This window comes from Sciurus vulgaris (assembly GCF_902686455.1).
Source record: "Sciurus vulgaris genome assembly, chromosome: 4".
Lineage (NCBI taxonomy): Eukaryota > Metazoa > Chordata > Mammalia > Rodentia > Sciuridae > Sciurus > Sciurus vulgaris.
Window position 1 is genome coordinate 155392921 of NC_136464.1, and position 27714 is coordinate 155420634.

General features: G+C 32.0%; 1 protein-coding gene across 8 annotated transcripts in view; it reads right to left on the reverse strand.

Moving 5' to 3' along the window:
• Positions 1 to 27714, reverse strand: part of NBEA (neurobeachin) — a 660252-nt gene that overhangs the window by 352044 nt on the left and 280494 nt on the right. For all 8 annotated transcript variants that reach the window (XM_079137358.1, XM_079137357.1, XM_079137359.1 and 5 more), the window contains one exon: positions 24001 to 24128. In XM_079137358.1, the coding sequence (XP_078993484.1) occupies positions 24001 to 24128 (128 nt within the window). The remainder of the gene's footprint in view (positions 1 to 24000; positions 24129 to 27714) is intronic.

Sequence of the window (27714 nt, forward strand, 5' to 3'; positions counted from 1 at the left end):
ACTGTTTCATCTAGTAAAATTGAAAACCTATACTCATTAAATACATACTCCATGCCTACTACCCACTGGAAATCACCATTCTACTTTTTGTCCCTCTTATTTTTATTATTTAAGTATCTCATATAATCAGAATCATGCAGTGTTTCTTTTTGTGATGGGCTTACTTGACTGAGCATAATTCCTTCAGGTTTATTGATGTTTTATCATTTATCAGTATTTCCCTCCTTTAAGATTGAATAATATTCCATTGTATGAATATACCACATTTTACTTCTTCATTTACCCACCAATGGACACTGAGTTGCTTCCACATGCACAAATATGTCTTTGAGATCCTGTTTTCAATGGTTTTGGATACATATCCAGAAGTTGAATTGCTGGATCACAAATTTATTCTGTTTTTGTTTTTTGGAAGCACATACTGTTGTCCACATCAGCTGTAACATTTTACATTCCCACCAACACTACACATGGGTTTCACTTTTTCCTTATCTTTCCAACATTTGTTCCTTTCTGATTTTTGATAGTATTGTGTGTGAAGTAGTAGTTCAATGTGGTTTTGATCTGCATTTCTCTAAAGATTAGGAATGTTGAGTATTTTCTCATGTGCTTGCTGATCATTTCTATGTCTCCTCTGGAAAAGGAGACAAGTCCTTCACTCATTTTTCGCTTGTTTTTTTTTTTGTTTTGTTTTGTTTTGTTTTTGTTTTGTATTTTGCTACTGCTAGACACATAATTTGCAAGTATTTTTTCCCTCAGTGGACAGTGTTTTTACTCTGCTGATATTTTCTTTTAAAAAAAGTTAAATCTTCATGAAATACTTTTTGTCTACTGTAGCTTTTTAAAAATTATTTTTATAATTTTTGTTTGCAGAGGGAACATGACCACAAATCCATAAAACATGTGGAGATGGGGGGAGTCAAGAAGCAGTCTTTCAGCTATGGGTATGAGCAGGCAGGGGGCACAGCTTGCTAGTGAGGGAAGGATATGTGAGCAGATAGAGGCCTTCAGAACAGGGCAAACCACAGAGCAGGGATACTGGGGGCTGCTCCCCATTCTATCCTAACTTGCCAGCACCCAAGGGAACAACCCTAACATGAGTAGCTCAGAATCCTCTCAGAGGCAGAGTAGGCTACTTGGTGCTCCTAGCTAGGGGGATCATATCATTGCCTGCCCACCAGGAGCCCATTCAGGAGCCATGAGTTCCCTTGGTGGGGCCTGACCCTGCCCTTCACTCCTCACTCAGCAGCCAAAGATTTCTTTGGAGTCATAGACCAAATACAGATATCTGTTCTCATCTTCCTATTATGCTTAGATGTCTGAGGTGGGGGTGAAACACTCACCATGCTGTGTTTATTAACCAGCAGGAAAAAGGACTATGTAAGGTTCACCTACAGGCACAGGTCAGATGATCTTGACAAACTGGCTCATGTTGACATGGTCCAGAACAAGGCAAGGACCTTGTCTTATTTAGGGTGGGCAGTTATTTCCCACCCCTGTAGAAAGATCACCAGGATCTTTCTGGGGTGCTGAACACAGATCAGCTTGCACCTCCTTACAGAGGGTGGAGAAGCTCTGCAGCTACTTGAATGACTAGTTCGATTACATGACTAGGTCAGTCTAGGCAGGGCACAGATGGGAATTCCAGCAATTGCTAGGGGATGTGGCTGTGCTTTAGGATTTCCTGGTTCTGGAGCTCATGCCCACTGTAACTTTATAGCAAGTTTTGAAATCAGAAAATGTGAGTCCTCAAGATGTGCTGATTTTTTTTTTTTTTTTTTTTTTTTTTTTTTTAGATATTGCGGCTCTTCTAAGCCCTTGAAGATTTCAAATAAATTTATGACTGATTTTTCAATTGCTCTATAAAATGCATCAAGATATTGATAGAGTTAGCAATGAATCTATAGATGGTTTTGGGTAGTACATTGTAATACTAAGTCTTCCAATCCTTAAATATGGGATATTTTTCCAAATATTTGTCTTCTTTAATTTGTCAGCAATGACTTGTCAGTATACTTTGTTCAAGTCAGATATTTTTAATGTGTGAAGTTTTGAAAATGAACACATTTGATTTATTTAATGCCACCACAGTGAGGACACAGCATAGTTCCATTACCCCAAGAAATCTCTTGTACTATTCCCCTGTGGTGAGGTGTACTTTACCCTCACACATAACCCTGGATACTACCTGTTATTCTCCATTGCTGTACTTTGGTCTTCTTGAGAAATGTAAATAAACAAATAGAAATATTTATCTCTTTAAGGTAAGATTTCTTACAATAGCCTTCAAATTCATCCAAATACTTAGGTTTAAAGGACATTTGCATTTTTCCAGTTATTAGCTATCACAAACACAAATGTTAGGAACATTCATTTACAGGTTTTTTGTATATGTGTGAAGAGAAGTTCTGACTTCTCCATGGAAAATACCCAGCGATGGGATTACTGAATCGCATAGTAAATGTTTGTTAAGAAACTTTCAAACCAAACCACTCTCCTCAATGACCACTATTTGCACTCACAAAACATGGGCAGGCTGGACAAGATTGCAAGTTGCTCCATATTATCTCCAGCACTTGTTATTGCCACTATTTTTCATTTTAATAATTTTCATTTTTGTAGTGATGTCATTGTTGCATTTACCCTATTACTAATGATTTTGACCATTTATTTAATGTTTTTTTGGGCTTCTAATATCACTGCTGGTTAAGCCTCTGTTTAAGTCACTTTTAAATGATTTGGCTGCTTGCTTATTAATCTCTTACTTTTAACAGTTTCTCTATAATAATCATTTTCAACAATTCATTTATGATGTTCCCTGATATTTTTATTTTGTTTTCTGCTTGTGATTGGTTGAATTTCACAGATCTTAGGATTTATGGTTTTCAAAATATTTGGCTATTATTTCTTTGCTCTCTTATCTACACACACACATGCACACAGTATAAAGTATAAATATCTCTATGTATGTATGTATGTATGTATGTATGTATGTGTGTATCTATCTATCATCTATCTAGTACTGACCCTTGTTTTCTTGGATTACAAGCCATTCTATTTAGAGTGCTTGACTTATCTAACAAGTTCTTGTGGTCCTGCTGTGTTTATTTATTATTTTTTATTCTACTTCAATTTGGAAAAATTCTCTTATCCATCTTCAAGTTCATTATCATTTTCTTAAATCATTAAATATTCTGTTAAACCTATCAAATGAATTTTTGTGTCAGATTTCTATTTGTTACTATTTATCACTTTCCAAGGTTCCATTTCTTTCTTTATACTGTCTACTTCATGTTTTCCTTTAAATATTGAAACATCTTTCTAACAGCTGACTTCCTTTTCTTCTAAACCTCTCATCCCTGTAACTTCTGCAAAAGTTTTATCAAGTGATTTTCCTTTGAGTTATGAGCTAAATTTTACTGCTATGTTATCTCATGTCTAATAGTTTTGTTTGGATGATAAGCATTATGAATACTGCATTAGTAAATGCTTGCATTTTGCTTCTTTCCTTAAAATGTGATAGTCTCTGCTCTCACAATTAAGTTATAGATGAAACAATTTCACACTTCTGAGGCCTATTTTGAAGGGTTTTTTGATTTTGTTTTTGTTTTTCTCTTTAGGATCTAGACTGAGAAAGAATCTAGAGTACCCTGCAGAAGTAATGTAACCCTACTACTAAGGTGTCATTCTTCTGGGTTTGCTATGTATTGTCCCAGATAATCAATAAAAACTGTGCACACTGGCTAGGCAGAGCTAGAACATCACATTTCCCTCTGTGAGTTCCAGAAGCTGTTCACATAAGGCCCCTAATTATGTATTTTTTGTGGAGGTTGACCCTAAAGGTGCAGCTTCAAAGATTCAAGTTTCAAAGGGTCATATGTAGACTTCTAGAGCTATTTTGTTGTGTAGTTCCTTCCTCTACAAAATTTGTTCCACTTTCCTGCATTCTACTTAGTCTCCTCAAGTCAGCAAGACTACTATGATTTTTGATTCCCTTTTTTTTTTAACACAAGGTAAATAAGACTTTAGAAAATTGTCAGAAAAAAAAAAAAACATAGAGCCCAACTCAATTATTTTGATTTCCTCAGGGTTCACAGTTATCTCAGACCAATTGTTAATTCATGTATATTGTCCAGTTTTCTAGGAGGTACAACTGAAAATAAATCCATTTCCTGTTATCCCATCATGAGGAAAAAAAGGATATCACAGTAATTAAGTCTTTTAGAATTTTCCTTAAGGACTGGGGAGATAGCTCAGTTGGTAGAGTGCTTGCCTCACAAGCACAGGCCTGGGTTCAATCCCCAGCACTGTAATTAAAGAAAAAAAAAAAAAAAAGAAAAGAATTTTCCTTAAAAACATTATGTCAGTGCCTATTTTTCCCTATTCCTATCAATATCTTACGCAGGACATTATATGTACCCTAGACTATGAAACAAGCTTTATACACTTGACTACAGACTCTTTTATTTTATGGGCTTTAGTCTGATCTCCCCATCTTTTTCTTTTCTCCCTTTTCCCACATTATTATTGGTACATTATAATTATACATAACGGAGGGATTTGTTGTTACATTTTTGTACATGCACATGAGGAAACAATTTAGGCCACATCATTCCCCAATAAGGTCTCCCCATCTTTGAAAGCATTGAGAAGACAGCACAGGATCTTATATAGTTACAGTAAAATTCTTAAAGCTATATAACAGTTATGCAAAAACTATTCAAACATTCTGATATTCGCATTTGATTATAATATTTGTATAAGGGCAATCTAACTTTCATTGGTTAAAACACTGTCAATGTCGAGTCAGCTGGTACAGCTAATCACTCAAGAGTCTTTTTCAGCCTGTTGATTCTTCTTATCTTCTTTAAGTCCTGAAGCATCATTGCTTTGGTTAAAATTTTGTTACCCTATGAAATCTTGATATTTTGACAACCCAAATAACTCAGGTACCTATATAGTAGCTATTTGTAAATTATAATGAGACATATTGATAAAATGTCATTTAACTTATTTGTGATACTTTAAACAATGATCTGTTAAGACATCAACAGGCATTCTGTAAAGAATACATAGAAAGATAAAACTTTTAAATTACACATAAACAGTTTATTTATTGGGGTACAAATAGTCAATTTTAAATGGCTATTTTTCCATGAGATTTAGCTAAATATATAAAGTGTTTTTCTGCTATTATGAGAATTTTTGGTGTGTTTTACAAAACATCAATGTGTATGTTTGTAAAATTTTCGTAAAATGGTAGTGACTATCTTCTTAAAATAACAAATAACTCTAGGAATTATAGGTGTATATTCTTGTTTCTGCAGAAAATACCCGAAGAATGGAAACTGGTTCCTTTCTGTTGCTTAACAAAATTTATCAAAAGAGGTAGTTAAAAATAGAAAGAAAAATGCTTGCTGTAATCCATGCCATTGTCGTTAAGCAACACAGAATTTAATTTTAGATGGCTGGGAAATTATAATAGTTGTTTGATCATCAAATGAAATTCATCTTTCTAAACAGTTTCAAGGAGAACAGGCATTCAGGATACCATGTAATAAATAAAACAAGAGAGGAATAACTGTGACAGCCATGTAGTAGGAAAGCGTTTTGAGTGCTTATTATGGAAAGGAACTACTAATACCATATTAAATTTTCTGGTATATCCATTATACAACATAATACCAATGAGCAATTAAACAAAAGAACAATACTATCAACAGTATTTAAGTCTTTTTTTCTTTTTTTTGATGATGATATTACCACTTACTCTCACCTGGGATTAGCAAACTGTGGCTGATGGGCTAAATCCATCTTGCAGCTTGTTTTTACATGATCACTAAATTAAAAATAGCTTTTACATTTCTAAAGGGTTGTACAATATAAAGCAACATAAACAAACAAAAAGAGTATATTGCAAAGACTGTCTGTAGTCTACAATCTTTAAAGAAAATATTACCCAACCCTTTAGATTATTTCTAGATTCATGAAAAACAAGGCAAACGAAGACAAATTCTAAATTCAGCAGAATGAAACTAAGCATTGCATACAAAGTTCATTATAAATAAAATGCTAAATATGAAAACCTTCTGTAAAATTTGATGATAATTCCATATTTTCAGACATGGAAATCATGATTATAGTTTGTCTAACTTACTTTGTGTAGTCATTAACTGATATTAGAATGTGAATAAATTATTCATTCCTGTAAAAAACACTGGAGGAGTTTTCTTTTACATGACAGACTTCATTCAGTTTTTTTGGTGGGGGTGACTAGAGATTGAATCCAGGGGTACTTAACCACTGAGCTCCATCTCAGTAAGTTGTGGAAGGACTCACTAAATTGTGATGGTAGCCTGTGACTTACCATCCTCTTGACTCAGTCTCCCATATCACTGAGATTACAGGTGCACAACACTGCACCTGGCTTCAATTTGTTTTTATTAATAAGATCAGTATAATTATTTGTCTTTACACAGTGTAAAATATTACAACAGGATATATGAAGTTGAAGTTCTAATTCTTTAAAAAAGTAGGATAAAACTTGCCTTATTCTTAACAGTGATTTTCAAATATGGTTTATTCCTTATGTACGAAGTATTTTCTCACTAGCTTATTTGTCTATATGCAGGTTAGAACCTAGTAAAAAGTTTCCTTCCCCTTTTCTTCAGATCACACAATCATGTTGTACATTATAAAATCAGTAAAGTTTGAGTAAAAATTGAAACGATAACCACACAAATTTTTTTTTTTTTTTTTTTTGGTACCAGGGATGGAACTCAGGGTTACTCAACCACTGAGCAACATCCCCAGTCCTATTTTGTATTTTATGTAGAGACAGGGTCTCACTGAGATGCTTAGGAGACCTCACTTTTACTGAGGCTGGCTTTGAACTTGAGATCCTCCTGCCTCAGCCTCTCAAGTCATGGGATTACAGGTAGGTGTGTGCCATCGTGCCCAGCACAAATTATTTTCTAACTATCAAATAATCAATAACCATATCTATAACATTCACTTCCATTATTATTCCTAAGTAAAATAAATTTCTAAAGAATGTTTGATAAAAGTTGACTCTTTTACCTTGCTATCTCCCAGAAGTGGTATATAAATTGATCATGTATAAATTATTTTGAATACATTTCAAAATGCTGCCAGGGTTAGCAAGACTAAAACAGAACATTCAGGACAGTTAGTATGACAAAACAGTTTTTTCCATTAATAGTACTTAATGAAAATGTGACTAATAAGAAATGCTAAGTGTTCAAACAGTAGTTTTTGTCACTAGAATTCTGTCGATTTTTGTCCAACCAAACATGGTTCTCTTTAATATGCTACATGATTCTTTTTCCTTATACTCTTATTTATTAAGTGATAACACAACTAAATTCAATATGGTGAAAATGAAAATGTTGTTACACAACAGTTCATAGTTAAGACAATAAAGATAGCATTTAGGAGGACAAAATACATACTATTTTAGATTTTGGTAAAAGTAGCCTATACCTTTTATTATAGAGAGCTAAACAAAAACAAGATGAAGAATATTTATTATATGATAATTTAACAACATAATATTACTCTTAAATAAAATCACATTTGCTCTTTTTTTGCTTTTATGTTTATGTATAACAGGTAACAATTCAGTAATAGGAAATAATCTTCCAGTATAATTCCTATTAAACTGCTACTTATATAATACCCTATGGAGGAAAAATTTCAAACTAATTTTTTATTTCCAAAAATTAAATATTTTAATATAATTAACAATAAAAACCAGAATATTCAAGGCATCCAGTTCATATATTCATTGTTAATGATTAGAAATTTTAATGTAACAGTAGAATAGCACAATCTTTAAAAAGAAGGAGATATATCTGCCATGTCAATTTTAAATATTTTTAAACTTTAGTATCAGAACTTGAACTCAAAGTAGTATTAAAAATTATGAGCAAAAAGGACAATATGAAAACAAGTAAAATGCTACTTTTTCTCCTGAAAAAATAATTTCAGGAAAAGAAAACTAAACAAATGCTATATATTAAAACTATACCATATTAATACTGTTAAAACTACAAGCATCATGTATAAATACTGTACCATTAATTATCCAATATTAGGTTTAATATACACTTAGATTGTTCTCAATTTGTCCTTAGAAAATCATTATTGTTATAAGCATTTTATATCTTATTGGTTTGTGCACACATTCAAAGATTCTATATTTATTCTATAGTATTCAAAGATACTATAGTTATTCCTCAAAGTGGTTATACCAATTTATACTCCTAGAAGAAGATTCCACACCCTTATTAATTGACAGATTTTAAATAAAATTTTGTACTAAATGGATGTGAGTGAAATTATTTTCTTTTGATGTTAATTCCCTTACATCTGATTGCAAAAGAATGAACTTTTTTTTTTACATGTTTACGAAACACTTGTATTTTCCTTATCTGTAAGTTAACAGTTTTGTTTTTGCCCATTCTTTTTCTATGAAATACTGTTTACTTATTAACTGATAGGAGTTTTTATGTGATTGAAACATCAACATTTTTTTACCAGTGTTAGAAACATACCCTCCTGGTCTATGAGTGAATTTCTCACTTTAATTAAAATTATGAAAGTAACTATAACAAAAAACACAATCTTAACCATTTTAAGTATAGGGTTTAGTTGTAAGTATATTTACATTATTCTGCAATTTCCAAAAAAATTTCATCTGGCAAAACTGAAACTCTATGCTCATGAAACCATTGCCTATTTCCAATCCCCTCAGTCACTGCCAACTATCACTCTGCTTTTTGTTTCTAGGAATTTGACTAGTTAGACACTTTAGCTAAGGTGAATCATTTAATGTCCATTTATGACTTGCTTATTTCACTTCAAATAATGTCTTCAGGGGTACATTCACATTGCATCACACATTAGAATTACCTTCCTTATTAATATCATATACACAAGACCTACATTTTACTTATCCATTCCTTAGTCCATGGATACTCAGGATGTTTTCACTTCTTGGCTATTTTGAATAATGCTGCCATTAATATGAGTTATGATATATTTTTGAGACCTTGTTTTAAACTGTTTTGGATATATACTCAGAAGTATAATTATTAGATCAAATAATACTTCATTTTTTTGACACACTGTAATATATTTTAAATACTTTCTACACCATTTTTCATTATCACCAACAATGCACAAGGTTTCCAATTTCTTCATTTTTAGTCAAATACTTGTTATTTTTTATCAAAAGTAACAATTCTGTCCTAATTGATGTATGGTGGTATCTTTTGTTTTTAATTGTCTGATTTAAAAATTGGGTTACCTGCGATTTTTCTTGTTGAGCTGTAAGAGTTCTTTATATTTGCAGAATACTCAATTTTTAACATGTATATGGTTTATAAATATTTTCCCTTTTCCACAGTTTTCCCTTTCACTCTGTTGATTTCCTTTGAAACACAGAAATTAAAATTTTTGGTGTAGTCCAACTTATTTGTTTTTATTAGTTGCCTGTGCTTTTGGTATGATTTCTAAGAAATTAATGCCAAATTTAATGTCATGAAGCTTTCTCCTTACATTTTCTACTAAGAGTCATATACTTTCAGGTTTCTCATTTAGGCTTTTAATAAATATTGTATTGATTTTTGTATGTGGTATATGGTAAGGGCCTAACTTCATTCTTTCACATTTAAATATAAAATTTTCTTAGGCTTCCCAGACTATCAAGATCATGGAGTGGTCTTGGCATCCATGCTGGATATTACCTAACTACATGCAAAGGTTTATTTTTTGATTAGAGAGTTTATTCATTTATTCTATATGTCTATGTATGTTTTTATGAGAGTACCATAAAGTTTTGATTACTATAACTCTGTAGTAAGTTTTCAAATCAGGAAGTGTGAGTCCCCTAGATTTTTAATTCTTTTACAAGATTATTCTGAATACTCTGGCTCCCTTGAGGTTTCATATGAATTTTCTATTTCTGCACAAAATGATACTGGGATTTTAACAGGGATTACCATGAATATGCAGACCACCTAGAATAGTAACAACATCCTAACAATGAATATGTGAAATCTTTTCAATTAGTGGTGTCTTATTTAACTTCTGTCAGTAATTGTAGTTTTGTAGCTTTCAGTGTACAAGTCATTTACTGCCTTGATTGGCTTAGTTTTAATGCTACTGTAAATAGAGCTGTTTTTCATTTCCTTTTCAGTCAGTTCAGTTTTATTATATATAAATAGAAGTGATTTTGGAGTATTAATTTTGTATCTTTCAACTCTGCTGAACTAATTTATTACTTGTAACTCATATCTTAGGGAAATGGTTAGTGTTTTCTACATACAAGATGTTGTCATATAATAGACAATTTTACTTCTTCCTGTCCAATTTATATGCCTTTTCATCTTGCCAAATAACTCTGATTATGACTTTCTGTACCATTTTGAATAGAATTCGTGAGGGAAAGCACACTTTCTTTCTACCAGAATTTTAAGGAAAACCACCATTTCATCTCCCCCATTCTACTGTTGATTAAACCAGCTTTGGCTTTTTATACATGGCCTTTACCAGGTTTTGGTACTTTCCTTATATTCCTAGCTTTCTGGGTATTTTTCTGTTGAATCTGGTCAAGAAACTTTTCTGCATGTGGGATTTTTCGCTGCTTCTGTTAATATAGTATGCTGTACTGATCAATTTCTGTATGCTGAAACATCTTTGCATTCCAGAAATAAATTTCAGTTGGCCATAGTGTCTAATCTTTTTGATATGCTGAGTTCAGTTTACTAGTATTTTGTAGTGAAATTTACATAAGCACTCATAAGAGATATCAGTTTCATAGTTTTGTTTTAGTGACCTTGTGTGTTTTAGGTATTAGAATAATGCTGGCCTCATATAATGAGTTTGAAAATATTCTCTTCAATTTCTTGGATGAGATTGATGAGGACTGGTGCTAATTATTCCTAAATATTTGGAAGAATTCATCCGTGAAGTCATCTGGAGGTCTTTCCTTTATTGGGAAATTTCTGTTTACTGATTGAATTTCCTTGCTTGTTATAAGTATGCTCAGATTCTATGTTTCTTCATGATTCTGTGTGGGTAAGTTGTATGTTTCCAGGTATTTATTGACTTCTAGGTATACAATATGATGGCAGGAATACTAATAGTATTCTCCTATAATCCTTTTTCCCCCATGGCCTTGGAGGTAATGAATGTCCCTTTTTCATTTTTTACTTATTTGAATCTTTTCTTTTAAAAAAAAAATCCAACTGAAGGTTTGTAATGATCTTTTCATTGAATCAACTTGATTTCATTCATCTCTATAGTTTATTCCCTATTTCGTTTATATCTGCACTAATCTTTAGTGTTTCTTTTCTTCTATTATCTTTGAGTTTCCTTTGTCCTCCTTTCTCAAATTCTTTAAGGTATAAAGGTAGGTTGTTGATTTGAGATCTTTTTATTTTAAATACCTTTTAATTTTAAATATAAGCATTTATATGTTAAATTTCTCTCTTCCCATGGCTTTCTCGTGATCCTATAATTTTGGTAAGTTGTCTTTTAGTTTTCAAATTTTCCTTGCAATTTCTTCTTGGACTAATTGGTTAGAGTATGTTATTTATTTCACAGACATTTTTGGAATTTTAAATTTTCATTCCACTATTGATTTATACTTACATTCCATTGTGAATAAAGAAAACTTGGTAAATGTATTAAAAAATTTTGTGGCTATGTAAACCAAAGAAAAATATGCATTATGTTTTTGTTGTGTGAAGTGCTCTCTGTATATGTGTCAGGTGCAAATGGTCCATAGTGTTCAAGTCATTTATTAACAAGTTGATCTTCTGTGTGGCTGTTTGATTCATTATGAAAACCAGAATTATTTATGCCTCCTACTATTATTGCAGATTGACTTTTGTCTTAATTGTTTCTTGTATTTATGAACTCTAATAATTGGTGTATATAAATTTACAACTTTAATATCTTCTTGGTGATCTGATATTTTTTTCCTTATATATTGTTCCTATTACCTGAGGCAGTCTTTGATTTACCACCTATTTTGTTTTATATTATTGTAATTACTCCTGCTCTATTTTGGTTATTATTTTCATGTAATAGCTTTCTGTACCCATTTCTCTACCCATTCTTTACCCACAGGTTATATTTAACCTGTGTATCCTTAAACTGAGTCTCTAGGAATAGACACAGCATAGAGCTGTATTTCTTTTTCTTAAATTCATTCAGCCCATCTGTCTTTTGACTGGGATGTTTAGTACATTTATATTTAGAGTGAACTTCCTAGTGCCACATTATTGTTCTCTGTTTGCCTTATGGCATTTTTGTCCCTCATTTCTTCCCTTAACTGCTTTCTATATGTTTAGGTGAAATTTGTCATCAAATGCTTTGAGTCCCTTCTCCTTCCTTTGTACTTATTTCTCAAAGATATTTCCTTTGTAGTAATCATTGGGATTATATGTAACATGTTAAAGTTATCACAATCTATTTTAAACTGAACAACTTTGATTCCATTCAAAATTCTATTACTTTGCAACTTTGTAATACCCACACAATATAACTGATGTCATGAGTTAGTTACCTTTATATATAGTGTAACCATTAACATAGTTATACAAATATTATTTTTTTCTTTTAAAGTCTATAAAATAAATAATTGGGTTAAAGTCATAACATACAGGCTTTCATATCTACATAAATATTTATTACAGAACTTTATACTTTCATAAGGATTTAAATTACTGTCTAAATCCTTTCTTTTCAAGTTGAAAGGACTTCTAATAGCATATCTTGTATGTTAGGTTACTTAGAGCTTGTTTAACTGAGAAACTCTTCTCCATTTTTTAAAGAAACTTTAACTGAAATTATTTTTAAGAGCTTTCATTTTCTACTTTGAGCACTTTGAACATATCATCTCACTGCCTTCTAGAATGTAAGATTTATAAGAAATTGGCTCATAATCTTATTATAAGTACCTCTTCTGTTTCTTTCAAAATTTTGTCTCTGATTTACAACAGTTGGATTATAATGTGTATAAGTCTGTGTCTTACTGATTTATTCTAGTTGGAGTAGCCTGAGTTTGAATTCATATATCTCTTTCCTAACACTGGGGAAGGTTTTTTTTTTTTTTAAATCATATTTGTTTTTAATATATAATCTTCCTCTCCCTCCCACCCCTCTATCTCTCTCTCATCCTTCTGTGGAAGGATCCCCAAGCTCTTTTGACCACACTGTTTTTCCTTTAAATTAATAATTTCACATGACCAAGTTTGCTGATTCTTCTTAGATTATGTTGGCTCTTAAATTCACCTCATTAAAAATTTTTAGTTAATCTATTTTATTTTTCAGCTTCAGAATTTTTCCTTTTTCAATAATTCTTTTGTTCATAAAATATTTTCCCAATTTTGTTTACTTGTCAGTCCATATTTTCCTTCAGCTCAGTAAGCATATGTACAATAGCTGTTTTAAATTCTCTGTACAAGTATCCGTAGGCCTAAATTTCTTTGTGGTTGGCTTCTGAACTTATTTTGTATCTTTGAATGAGCCATGTTTCCCCCTTTCTTTGTATGCCTTATAATCTTTTGTTGAAATATGGGCAATTGAAAACACGGCTATCTCTTACAACCTTTACTGACCCCCTTGTATAGAGAAGACCTTTCCTAATCATCTTGGCTTAAAGATTCAGGGTGCTGTCAAATGTTTTCTGGAGATGCACTTTCCCTATGACTGTATGTGTGCTTTTATTATAGTTCTGTTTATGCAGCTACATTTAAATGTTCAAATTCCCCTAAGAATCTCAATTAATTTTCTGAGAAGCATTGGATTCCTATCAAATTATTCTGTCCATAATTTCTTGCCCCAATTATATAGCATTCTGCAAATCCCCTGAAACTCTGTTATGATACAGTGCTCACCCCTCCTTTCAGTAGCCCACAATTTTTATCAAATTGTGGTTCCATTTTCATCGGTACACTGAGTCAGATAAGACAGAAATCAGGCACTGTGACAGTCACCAGGCAAGTAAAAATGTAAAAGTGAATTTCATTCTTTTCCTGCCATCCCAAAGAAAGAACTAGAAATTGGAGAGTTTTCTACAAACCATGAATGCTGCACTAAACTGAGGAGGATGTGGGTAAAGAGCAAATAAAGTGCCATGGAATGTTCTAATTTTTTGAGTGTGTGTGGTTTTTTTTTTTTTCACTAGGTGTTTAATTCTTTATTACAATTTCTTATCTGTTTTTTAGAGTGCCATATAATGTTGTTTATTCAGTATTTCTTTGCAGAACAAGGTCTTGATGATTCCTGAGCAACATCTTCCTAATGCTACTTTTGGTTGTTTTTAAAATTTTTATTTTTAAAGGCTGCATTTTGATTAATTGTACACAAATGGGGTACACCAGAGATGAATGGAGGAACTTTATATTACAGAGGGAAATGAGAGGGGGGATATGAAAAATGGTGTACATGTATGATTACACAAATGGTATGAGTCTTGGTTGCTTTTTATATGGTGTTCTTTTACAAAACAAAATAGTCACATTATCACATTTATTGAATTCTACATTTTGTGCTTTTGTGTCTAGTTCAAGAAATCTTTCATACTTTTGTTTAGATGCTTTCCTCTATTTTCTTCACCTAAAACATCTGAAGTTCAGCTTTTCAACTATCCTGGTACTGAGTTATGCATATTTAGTGAGGAAAAGTTTTAATTATTTTCTTTTTATGTGTAATTAACAAAAGTGTATTATGTTGATCCAGATGAAGTTATTGCACTATTCATCTCTATCTCATTAATCTGCAATGGTAACTCTGCCACACAATGTTACCATATGTGTGCGTGCAATGTGATTCTGGATATTTATTTGGCATGATGATATAACTCTGGGTCACTACCATACTGTTTTAATTATAATAACTTGTTCAGCTTCAAAATTATCTTATTTTTATTTCTTTATTTAACCACATAAGTTTATGAGACACCTGTTAAATTCCATGAAAATAATTTTATATTATTAGACTTAAATTTTATTGAAATTGATGGATTTACATGGACTGAAATAAAGTCTTTATGATGAGCCCATCAACAATGAAGATGAAACATTTCACATTATTTAGGTCATAAATGTCATTGGAAAACTTTTATATCCTTTTCTATAGAGAACATTAAAAATATTTTATTGTAGTTTGGGGTTGTACTTCAGTTGTATAATGTACTCAGGATGCACTACAGCCTGGGTTCAATTCCCATCACACACCAAAAAATTGTCATTGTAAAATACAACACAACTCCATGAAGAGTAGATTAATAAATTTTTATGAAACAAGTACTCATAACCATTACACAGCTAAAGAAATAGACTTTTGTCAAGCTTTTGCCCAAGCTCTCCAAGTCCTAATCTCTCTGTCCTAATCAAACCCTCTCCCTATTTTGTAACAAACTTTTATCCTGACTTTTATGATAATCACTTTCTTTTCCTTTAAGTTTTATCACCTTAATGATACAGCTGTATTGATAAACAACTTGGTTTTTTTTTTTTTTTTGGTGGTGGGGATCGAACCCATGGCCCTGAGCTTATAAGGCAAGCACTTTACCAACTGAGCTATATCCCCAGCCCCAACAACTTGGTTTTATTGATTACTTTTGGAATATTTTGGAATAAATCACTTTAAGCTACAAGTACCCCTCTACATTGTTATTTTTCACATGTAATTTATTTTGAAGAAACCAAGTCATTTGAACTGCAGAATTTTCACCAGTATACGTTTTTATTTAATTCCTGTGGTGTAGTTCAACACTTTTGGTATTTAGGCTTTACTGAATTCGGCTTCATTTTATTCATTCTGTTTTAACTAAGGATGATATTTTCATCATCTGGCTAGTTACCATATGATGTTTGTGTGATGCTGACAATCATTGCTGTTTAGATCTATTAATTCTTTAGAAGATGCTAAATGGTAATCTAACCCCAATATCCCTTCATCATTTATCAGATGATCTATTTTTACTAAGTATAATTTTTTCCCATTAAAATTTAATAACTCAATGATCAGTTTACAAAGAAAGGACAGAACAAACACTTGACTCTCTTCCTTCATTTATCAGTTTTCAAAATAAGCTGATATTCTATCATCCTTTAAAATTTGCTAAATCATTTTTTGAATTATAATTATGGACTTGTGGACTTAAAACACATGCATGTGTACTAATGCACTACAGTTATTATACTTACTGATACTCAAACTGCCTTATCTTTGGCCAGTAGAAATCTCTTCACTTTATCTCCTGAATTCTTTTGACAATTTTTAATATCATCCTTGTTTTTTGGTATCACAAAATGTTGCAGGCAAATCATTAACATTTCCAGCAAGCCTGGAATTCACTTATTTTCCCAAGAAGTCCTTATTACATTCAGTGACTAATGAAAGTTCAAGACCACTGTCTGGACTCTACATGTGCTCAGTGCTACTGGCATAATCACTGTATCAAGGCTACAAGTGTATACAATATATACCATAGTATAGAATATATATTATAGTATAGAATATATAACATAGTATATATGGGTATGAATACACCGGTGCATAAGTACATATTGATATTGTCCAGTTCAAATTCACAACTATAAGCTTTCACTTAAACTCTTCTATTTTATATCTGGGTCTCCTTTCTAAAATTCAAATCCTTGAAGCATACAGGGTAAAATTATCAGAATATTGATAAATTTATTGTTATTTTATCTAACATTATGCTATAGTTTCATAACTACACCAATAATGCCACTAATGGTAATAATTACTGACTTTTTTTTTTTTTTTTTTGCAGTTTTCAATGCATGGAGCCACTATAACTTGCACTATCTCCCATGTAACCCTCATTTAGTTAGCCTACAAGTACACTGATAATTTGATAGTTATCTACATTTGAGTCTTTGGGCTGAAATCTCTCAAATCAGTATGGTGGCCTAATGTTTATTCTACAGTGGGTATTCAGGAGGGAATAGGAGAAATGATAGTCCCTGATTTTTTGCATGTTAACAGTTTGACTCTAGTCTCTATACTTGAAAGTCATTTTTACAGCAATTTTAATTTCTTTTGTATTTTAAATATTCTACTCAATTTTCTTCTGATATATGTGATGTTGAAAAGTTTTATGGACAATCTGATTCTCTTTCACTTATGTATTAATCTGTATTTTCATCTAAATATCTCAAATTTTTTTTCTTTAAAGCCCATTAATTTTACTAGATTATATCTCAACATTGGTCATTTGGGTTAATTTTTTCAGGTATTAAGTGTGCCCTTTCAATATATATTTTCAAATCTCTTATTTTAAAAATTCAAGGAAAGTTTCCATGAGTTATTGTCCCTATTATTATCGTTTTCCTTTTACTTTGTTGGAAATTTCTTACTTTTTGTATGTTACATATTCTAAATTTGTCCTTTTCACTTTCATCTTGTCTCTTTAGTCATTTTTTCTATATATCTATAATTTTCCCTTTTTAACCTTACATTTCTCTTATGACCTTATCTGTTGAGTTTATGCACTTATTTTTCTAACTTTACCTTAATTTCTAAAATTGTTTTCTCCTTTATCTCTAATTTTTTCCTAATTTCTATCACTACCTTTTCAAGATTCTCTAAATTCTTATTTAAATTATTCTTTCACATCCTATAACATGCCTAACTTTTTAGTCCACTTAAAGATTTCAACTTTTTTTCTGGTGTGCTTTCATTATCAAAAGGGGGTATTTTTCTACTCATTCTCATCTTTCTTATTATAATATATAGGATTATAATCCCTTTTACTGCTTCATCTTCATGTGCTATTAGTTTTCCCTCAGCTTTAGGTAATTATGAGATAGCTTGCCCCCATACCTTCAGGTTTTAGAGACCACTCTCATTATGTTTTCATGTTGCTATAATTTAGATCTTGAGTGTCTCCCAAAGGCCCCTACGTTACCATATGTTAAAGGCGTTGTCATCAGCCTTTGGGCACTTCTGGGATGCAGTGGAACTTTTAGGACATGGGTCCTAGCAAGAGGAAGTGAGGGCACTGGGGGTGTGCCTTTGGGGGGAACATTGGGACCCTGGCCCCTTCCTTTTCCTCTGTTTCCAAGCTACCACGGGGTATGCATCATGCCTACCAAGTGCTCCCTGTGACAATATTTCTCTCACCACAGGACTAAAGCCAATAAGGCCAAGTGACCATGAACTGAAACCTCTGAAGTTACAAGCCAAAAACAACCAACTTGATGTAAGTTGACTTATCTCCCGAATTTGTTAAAATGACACAAAGATGACTAGTACGCGTGTAGTTTTTAAAAATGTAAAAAAGTACTTTCTGAGATTTACTAACTGTTTGTCTTTCCTGCTTTTAATTTGAACTTTCTATTTGTCTCTTTGGCCATTTTGTTGATCAGTTTGGATTCTATTCATACAAGTTTCATCTCAATGTCTGTCCTGTAAGAGAACTCTGGTTTATTAATTTCTCATGGGGCATAGAGAGCTCTAGCTTCCTTTGTCATCTATTATAGTTTGTGAAAGCTCTTCAACTTTGAGCTGCTCTTCTGCCATTGGTCTTCTGGGTTTCCTAATGAGTATTTGGAGACCAGAGTCCTCAAATGCTCAGCTTCCCACCACTTTCTCCCATGGACCTACTTACAGAATGTGTGTCATGTAGCTCTACCTGGAATGTTCATAATCAGGCATATTGTAGGGTTCAGTGAGATCCTTTGTCACCTAGTTTTATTGAACAAGTTCATTTGTTGTTCTTATGGTTTCACCTTCTATTTTGTTTTTAATGGTTTCACCTTCTATTGTTCTGTTTGTTTTTAATGGAAGAAGTCAGGATATCTAAAACTTATGTGTACATCACTACTCTGAATCCATGTGTCAATTATTATAACTTAAAAATATTAATTCTGAAATACATTTCAATACTTTTTTTCTATAGAATAAAAATATAAATACAAGTTATTCTCATTATGTGGTCAGATTGCTATGGGTTTCTTAAGTAGGTTCATTCCTTTTACAATAACATTTAAGTGATGCCCATTTTTGCTGGAGGTGAAAGTTTCATGTTAGATTTTTATACTATTAAAATATGCCAGTTCAGGGAATTATATAGTCTTAAGTATTGCATAATTTTAATAAAATATTTATTAATGCCACTAAAAGTATATCAGACATTTTAATAAAACTTCCTGTTTTGCTACCTCTCTTTCTAAAATGTTTCATTTATATATCACTCCTATAAGGGGTAGCCTCCTGTATCATATTCAACCTTACCACTCCACTCCACCACAGCGTTGAGCTGATTTTAACAGGAATAGATACATAATCTAGCAGGAAGAAAACCCTGTAGGTGGTAACTACAGTTAGATGATGCAAGATGTTTACCTTAAGAGACCATTCAGATTTAGGGCTGGGGTGCTAAGGTGGAAAACTAGTTTGAGAGAAAAGTGAAAAGACAAAAAGAAGCAAAAACTGGAGACCATGAAGTTGAGTCAAAAGAAGCAGCCTTGGTTATCTACTCTACTTTCTCATTTCCAAGTTGTCTGAAGTCTCTATTTCATCCTGTCCTTGGACTCAGTTGACTTTTTTTTGTATCTTCCTCATAATTAGGTGACCTTGAATATTTTTTGTGAGTTCTCAACCAAACTTAAATAATGCTCACAATGGTTTTTCAGGAATACTCTGCCATGGTAGAACAACACATTGAAAGGAACACTCTGTAAACAAGGAAAAACACACACATACCCCCCACCCCAATATTGACACTTGGCACCCAAAATACACATAAACCTACTTTAAATCCAAATTCCAAGAAAACCTCTTCAGAACTCTCTTTTAGAAGAGCACTGGCTCTGGAGTGCACATACTCTCCACTGCTGCAGCAAGCCACATCAAACTAATACTTCTGAACCACAGGCTGTTTTGTCATCTCTGGCTGTAGGTTTTGATACTTGTTTACACGCCAACTCAGAGTCATTTTTTACATTAATCTGTAAATTAAAGAACTTGAATTTTCTAGTAAGTTCAGTTAAGTCCAAATAACTACTGTCTTCAGAAATCCTTAATTATACCTAAGAGAAATATACACCAAAAACTACATAAAAACACCTAATGAATATTAACTGTATCAGTAACATGGATTAAAATTTCAAAGACTACACCATGAAATAATGTTGGTAGAAATCATTGTTTAAAAAAAAACAAAAATGTAATGAGTATCTTAAAAGATGTGAACTACATTGCTCTAGAATGATATAAAAAATCAACATAAGTTGATTAATAAAAGTGATAAATTAAGGAAATAAAAGGATATTATTTTAGCTTAAAAGGTCATAGAAAATAAAAGCTAGCAATGATTAATACCACACTATAAATCTTAAGTATTTACAAGTATATGTTAAGAAAAACTGAATATAAAACATCAAATAAAGATGCAATTCAAATATGCTTTATGGTTACCTGAAATTAAGAGTTTTTAATTTCTTCTTTTTAAGACATTAAAAAAAGTTACCTGAATTTCATTTTGTTCCTGCTGTTGTACCCATATGTAAAATGAAGTCAAAGGCCATGAGATTTATTCATCATAACTATTTCTTTAAAAAAATCCTCAATAACTAGGGGTATGTTTATCACATAAATGTCCCATGTTTTTCACAAGGGTCTGAAAATTTTTTTTCTTAAAAGACAGAGTAATGTATCACATTAGAAAAAGTAGACAAATGGAGGGAGAGAGAAAAAAGAATGAACAGGAGTACATGTTCAAGAATGAGAACTTAAGAGCTGGGGATGTACTTCAGTGTCAAGAGTATTGCCTAGATGCACAAGGTCTTGGGTTCAATCGCCCTCTCCCCAAACACAAACAAAAAGATAAGAATGGGAAAGGACCTGCATTTCTAGAGTTTAGGGTAGAGAATAATAAAAGTAAACCTTGGCTGAAAATGAATGGATATACATGGCTGATTAATATTGGGAATTCTCATCACAGAATATAAAATTTTACTTATCTCTTCTTATTTTCAAACTTCATGTCTACCAAAAAATCATCAGTAATAAAAATAAAAATGTTCTATTCAGGTAAAAAGGAAAAATACTGAATATTATGTAACAAAATCTAAGCTAGGCAATAACAATATAAACATTATAGTGCTTCCTATTTACAACTGACAAATTTATTCATAATACATAAAGTGCCACAGAAGCATAGGAAAAAAAAAAGCATTAATTTCACTTATAGACCCTGAAACAGCATTCAATGGATGAGTATTACTTTGGGGAGAGGAAAAAAAAAGAAAAAGAATCTATGCAGATGGAAGAGTTTCACAAAAACAAGACAATGTGACAGTGTATAGCTTGTTTACATGGTTAAGGAAGGTCTTCTACAGCACAAGGATGGAGACTCTTTGAGTCTGGAAAGGCAGGTTATAATCAAGTTCTGACAGATACTGAATCTTACTCTATTAAAACAGCAAAAGTTTCTGGATTTTGACTAGCAAATTTTGAAGGATCATATCTTAAAGTTGTCAACTTTTATTTAGCCAAGTATTGATACTTTAAAAATAACCTAAAAACCTACCATTTTTTTATCATCCTTTAATAAGGAAATGTCACTTTAATATTGCAGGGAAGGACCTGAAAAATTACATCTACATAGCTTTAAAACTGTACATACTAAACTTCTTTGAGTATTGAGAAGGCTTTTACAGGGAATGAAGAAATATTTCAGATTTTTAAAATAATGTTTATTGATTTTTTTAATTATAAAAGTAACACATTCCACAAAAACATGGAAATATCAGTGACTAGTGTTCCTGCTCCTCAGTAGCATATAACTACAAGAAAATCAAAAGAATTTATAAACAAAAAGAGGCCATCAAAAAGAACCTATTGATAACTTTAATATTCTTTGGAATCCACCTAGGATTCCTCCACTTTTAGCTAGAATGATATTTATGCTATTTTGGAAGGTTTAAAATATAGCAATAATATTTGGATAATCAGCCTCCAAATTAATATTATTTTCAGAAATTATTAATTCCCACCAAGTTAATTATAAATACTGAGGTTGAAGGACAAAGATTTTTTAAATAAGATTTTTCACTCAAACATTTACATTAATAGTGATGTTAATTACAAAATCAGTAAATTTAGGAGAAAAGGCTATTTGAGAGAAACAAATGAGCAAATTTTAGATAAAGTGAGTTGAGGTCTCAATCTGATAGAAATGCCTATGACAGGCAGCTCAAAATCTGTCTAGAATTCAAAAGATAGAGAGTTTGTCATAGGAATCAAGCAGAAACAGGAAACAAATTAACCTTTCAAAAATGTGTAAATATGAGTGAGAGGCATTAGGAGCAGACAGGATTAAGAGTAGGCATATACAACTATTTCTGATCCAGTGAGAAGGATATGTGCTCTCAAAAGTGAGTAGCAAGTCATTTAGTCTCACTTCCTACCATACCTTGTATATTCTTGTATATTATAACAAGTAACACTGAATTCTAATTACTGGTTTTTATGTTGTTTGTTCATGAGACTATAAGCTCCCTGGAGGTAAATATCATGTCTTTTAAAATTCTAGCATCAAGTATACAAACATTTCTTCTTCTGTTCTGAATGAATAAACAAAAGCACAATTTTGTGTAACCATTCAGACAAATCTAGAGCAAAGGTACTTAAACTACAGGCACAATCTGTGATCAAGGAACAGTGTTTAAGTTTCTCAGAACTTTTAAAATTTGTTTTGGAACATTTTCTATTATACTTTTCAGGTAGAAGTCATGATAATAATTGTGACAGCATCAGTATCCAGTGACATTTCCACTCTTCACAAAACAGCAACAGTCTTCTCATACTATACAAGGTAAAGCTGAAGACCCCTTTATCTCTCCTAGCCTCATATCCAACTATGTTCCTTTTGGTTCACTTTGCTCAAGTCACACAAAACTGTCATTTTTTTTTTTTCATTTTTCCCATTTTTCAATCCTGCCACTATGTGCCATATGTACTTTATAATTTAATTTTTATAAGAACACTGGAGTGCTATCATTAAGTTCATTTCATAGAAAGGAAACTAAGGTTCAGAGTGGTTCAATAATTCACAAAGGCCATAGAGCAAAGTATTGGAATAGGACTCAAACTGCTGGGCTTCCAGAAGCTAAGTTACTATTACGGTCTTCCCAAGAATTGGAGAGAACAACAGAACAGGCACAGGAAAACCTTCTTGCTTATAAACAGGAAGTAAAAAGCAAAAACAGTATGCAGGGCTGCTAAATCTATGAACCACCTAAAATGGCAGCTTATACCACTAATCACCCACAGGATCATACTGGTTAGTCCTTTCTGAAATTTAGAAATAGTCATAAAACAAAAACTTTCTAAAAGAAATAACATGTCAGTTAAGTATATTTTCAAAGTCACTCTCCTAGTACAGCTATATAAATTGAATCTTCATTGCAGTGAATTTATCTTCTTTGCCTCCTCATTCTACTTAGGCTGCTATTGGGTAGAAAACTACAGCTTCATCAATTCCCAGTTTGGTATTTCTCCACATTTTTAATGCCTTCTTAGTGAAGGATTCTTACATTACAAATGCTATATGAATAAGAAATATCACTTAAAGAAGCATTTCTCAGAAGGAAAATTTAGAGATCATTGATTAATAAACACGCTATTGTAATGAGTAAATACAAGTAGTTCTGATAAGACTGGGACTAGAAGAGCCAGAGCTTCCCATTCAAACATCTTTCAAGGTTTTTCACTTTCAAACTTATGTCATTGGCTTCGTGCAAAATTTCATTTAAAAAAATGAGTAATGAGAAGGCATATATTGAAAATCTTATTAAAATTTGTGAATGTACTGTCTTTACATTCCTTTGGCAATATCTACTCCTCTAGAAGCACAATTTATGCCATGATTAATAGATACATTATAGGAAACTAAAATAATGAGAATAGAGAGAGAAATCATACCTTCTATCAATAGCTCTTGTCCATGACTGCCAAGAAGTGTACGAGATAGGAATGGGGCAAAGTCTACAAAAATTTCACGAAGAAGAGGAGCAACTTTCTCTAAAGCTCTTTCAAGTTTTGCAGTGATGCTGTTGAAATTAAGACATAAAAACTAATAAATATAATTCAATATAAAATGTCAAATAAACTTTACTTCTAAATTAAAATCTTTAAAAACCATAAAAGTCCAATTCTAGCCCAAGGAATAATAACAAGCTTCATGTAGAAGGGACACTACAGTTTCACAAACAGTCACAGGCTACTCATAGATTGCAGCTAATGTAGAAAGGAATCAGAGTTCTGCTACGTGCAAGTGCCAAAGACTGCTCCTAGCTCTGAGTATCAGAAAATGAGTTTTTATATGTCTTCTCTATCTATTCATTGAAGAAAACTGTTCTGAACACCTACTATGTGGTCACTATGCCAATTAAAAAGAATTTAACTGTTGCTTTCAAGAAGGTATTCCTTGAAAAGCTGGAAAACTAAGAAAGTAACTGGAATTCAGTTGCCTTACTTGCCCAAAGTAGGCAATTCCCATTTCAAAAGTCCACTTACTTTTATCAATCCCTGCGTTAATATTTATATTGCTGAATACTGAATTTTAAGTTACTGTTCTTACATAGGAACTCTTTGAAATTCTTAAAACAATTTGAAGTTATAAGTAAAAGAAAAAAATTAGATGAAGAAAATATTCTGCTTAGGCAAGTAAATTTTTTGATAACAGATCTCTCTCTCTCTCTCAGAAGTGTGTTCTTTAGAATAAAACTGCATGGAATGGAATCATGGCTCTGCTATATGCTAGCTAGGTGACCATGGGAATACCAGACTTTCTATGCCTGCAAAATGAAGATGATCATAGAACCTAAAAAGTGGGATTAAATAAGCTAAGGCATGTAAACTGCACTGAAAAGTACCTGGCACAGAGTAAGAGGTCAATACATTAATTTTTGTAACTGATAATCTGAATAAAATATACCCATATTTATTCCAGCATTATACGACTGATATAATAAAATAAAATAAATGTAATAATGATAATGTAAACACAACTACTTCTACAAAGACAAGTATAGTAAAAAAATGTTTCAAAAAAATAAATTTCTGTGATAATGCTAGATAATATTTTTATATCTGTGAGGAAAAGCTTATGAATTAAAAAAGGTAAATAACCATGGAATAATTTGCAATACATGAATAATAATTTAAACTCTGGCATTTCCTTTATGTTTTAAGTTACTACACAGTACTAGGGAATAATCTAGGATGCCTACTTTCCTAATTTGGAAACGGTATGTGTTCAATCTTTGGACACTCAAAGTCTCACCATCAGCACTTCTATTTAACTTTGTTGCCTCTTGCTTGGTCAAGAGCTTTAGAGAAAAGAAAAAGCCTGGAAGAAACTGGAGCTTAGTTTCCCACATTCACTTGCAAAGAATATTCTGTAGGGTCAACTTTGGGCAAGAAAGTGACTTGAATGGGATTTGGCAGACTTGATGAAGACATGACTTTTCAATGAAGTAAGCATCTACATTAAGACAGTGGTCCCCATAGATTGTTGTGACTCAGAATCACCTGGAGGGTTTGTTGAAACAGATCACCAGGCACCACCCAGATTCTGACTTAGCACATCTGGATGTATCATGAGAAAGTGTACTTCCAACAAATTCTCAGGGGCTAGTGCAGCTGATTCAGTAAACATTTTGAGAATGACTATTCTAACAAAGAGTATTTGCTGTTTGTATTTATTTAAAGGTTACAAAACCAAAACAAAACAAACACACAAAACCAGGCAACACAGACACAGAATACTTATTAAATTTTCTCTGACTTTTAGGGCATATCAATGGAACTTCTGTTTTGGATATATTACTTCATTAATTTCTTCTAATCTCCAGGAATATGACCTAGACTACACAACTAAACAAATTCCATCTACTAACTAATGGTAAGTAAAAACCATAAAATATGTGAAAAGTAGGAAATCTATATTAATTATTGTTTCTGAAATTTAACTCTTACTGAAGCATACACACACACACACACACACACACAACATATTTATATTAAGATCTATAAGTGGGAGTAAAATTACTTTAGAAAATTACTTTAGAAAAGTTCTGCATTCAAGGAGGTTCACAAAACTATAGCACTGTGTTCAGTGTTCTATCATCTAATTAAAGCCCAGAATTTTTTTCCTAGTTTAAAGCATTTTTTTTACAGGTTCTGAATAATTTGCAGGCTTCAGAACTGCAAAACTGCTACTCTTAGTGATTAAATCAGATATCAAATAGACACTTCAATTAATCTGAGCAAGTGATCACTTTGGTGTGTGCAAATATGTAAGTATATACAGATTATAAATTACGTTTGACTTCAGGGAATAGATAACACATTTCTTTGTGAGTGATTCCCTACCATAAATTTTTGGCCAATATTTTCTCATACAATTTAACAGAATATTAAATGTTGGTCTTACATACAATTGTGAGATGATGATTTTGATTTTCTGACAGGGGAGAAAATAGATAATATTTTACTCAGCAAGAAAACAAAGATTTTAAGTAGAGAGAATCATTATCAAATAATACTGCTACATTTCTCCATCAAACACAATATTCTAAATGGAAAAGTTGCACTATTATTTTTATAGTGAAGAAACTGATTGTTGTTTGTGTTAATATTTGCAGATTTTCCCCAGTGATTTCCGAGGAGGGTAAAAAACCACAAAAAGTGTGCAATGTTCCTCCTTATACAATTTAAATTAATAAAAAGAAATGGTATAGACATAAACGTAAGCTTAAAGACTATCTCCTGACGTGTTGTTACTTTGTTACTTCATTTCTCTTCTCAGAAAAACAATATAAAATTCCATTTTTGAAGACTATGACCATGGCATATATTAGAAAATTATCTGTTAGCAGAAAAAACACAAAATTTAAAACCATATTTCTATGGGAAAACTCCATGGTATTAAGTCCTATAAAATTAAATGTGTATCTCTTTCTTAAAAACAACAACAAAAATAAATAAATAAAACAAGGATAGGGGTGTAACTCAGTGGTACAGTGCTTGCCTAGCAAGCACAGGGCCATTCCACAGAAAAATTAATTAATTTTCAAAAATAAAAGGAAGATATAACAAACAGAAAAAAGACACAGGTTTTTTTAAGCAAATTATTTTTGTACAAAATATTAGTATATTTTACTTATTTAAGGGAAAATACTAAATAGTGAATTTTCATTTTTATTTGAAAATTTATTTTTATTTAGCCTATGATACTCCATGCAAAGAAATAATAGAAAGGTGCCCAAGTGGGGGAATTTGCCTTAACAGTATTTGAGTGAATTTTGTTATCTTATACTCTGATATGTCCCTCAATATTTGGGGCATTTCTCAGCCTTAAGTGTAGAACTTATAAGTCTGGGTTGAAATGCCTACTACTTAAGCCTCTTGTTTCACTATCCTTACTATACTCTTTTTTCATCCCTTTCAGTCACACTACTAATGGTTAAGTTACTTGATTGGTGACTCTTTTGACCTGGGCTACTTTTCTGTGTAGCAAGTGTACTCTTTCAAGAAAGAACAATACTGATTTTCATGAAGATTCCTCTTGCAATTTGAGACATATCAACCACGCTGAGAAAATTACCAACTTAAAAATAAAAGGAAATAATG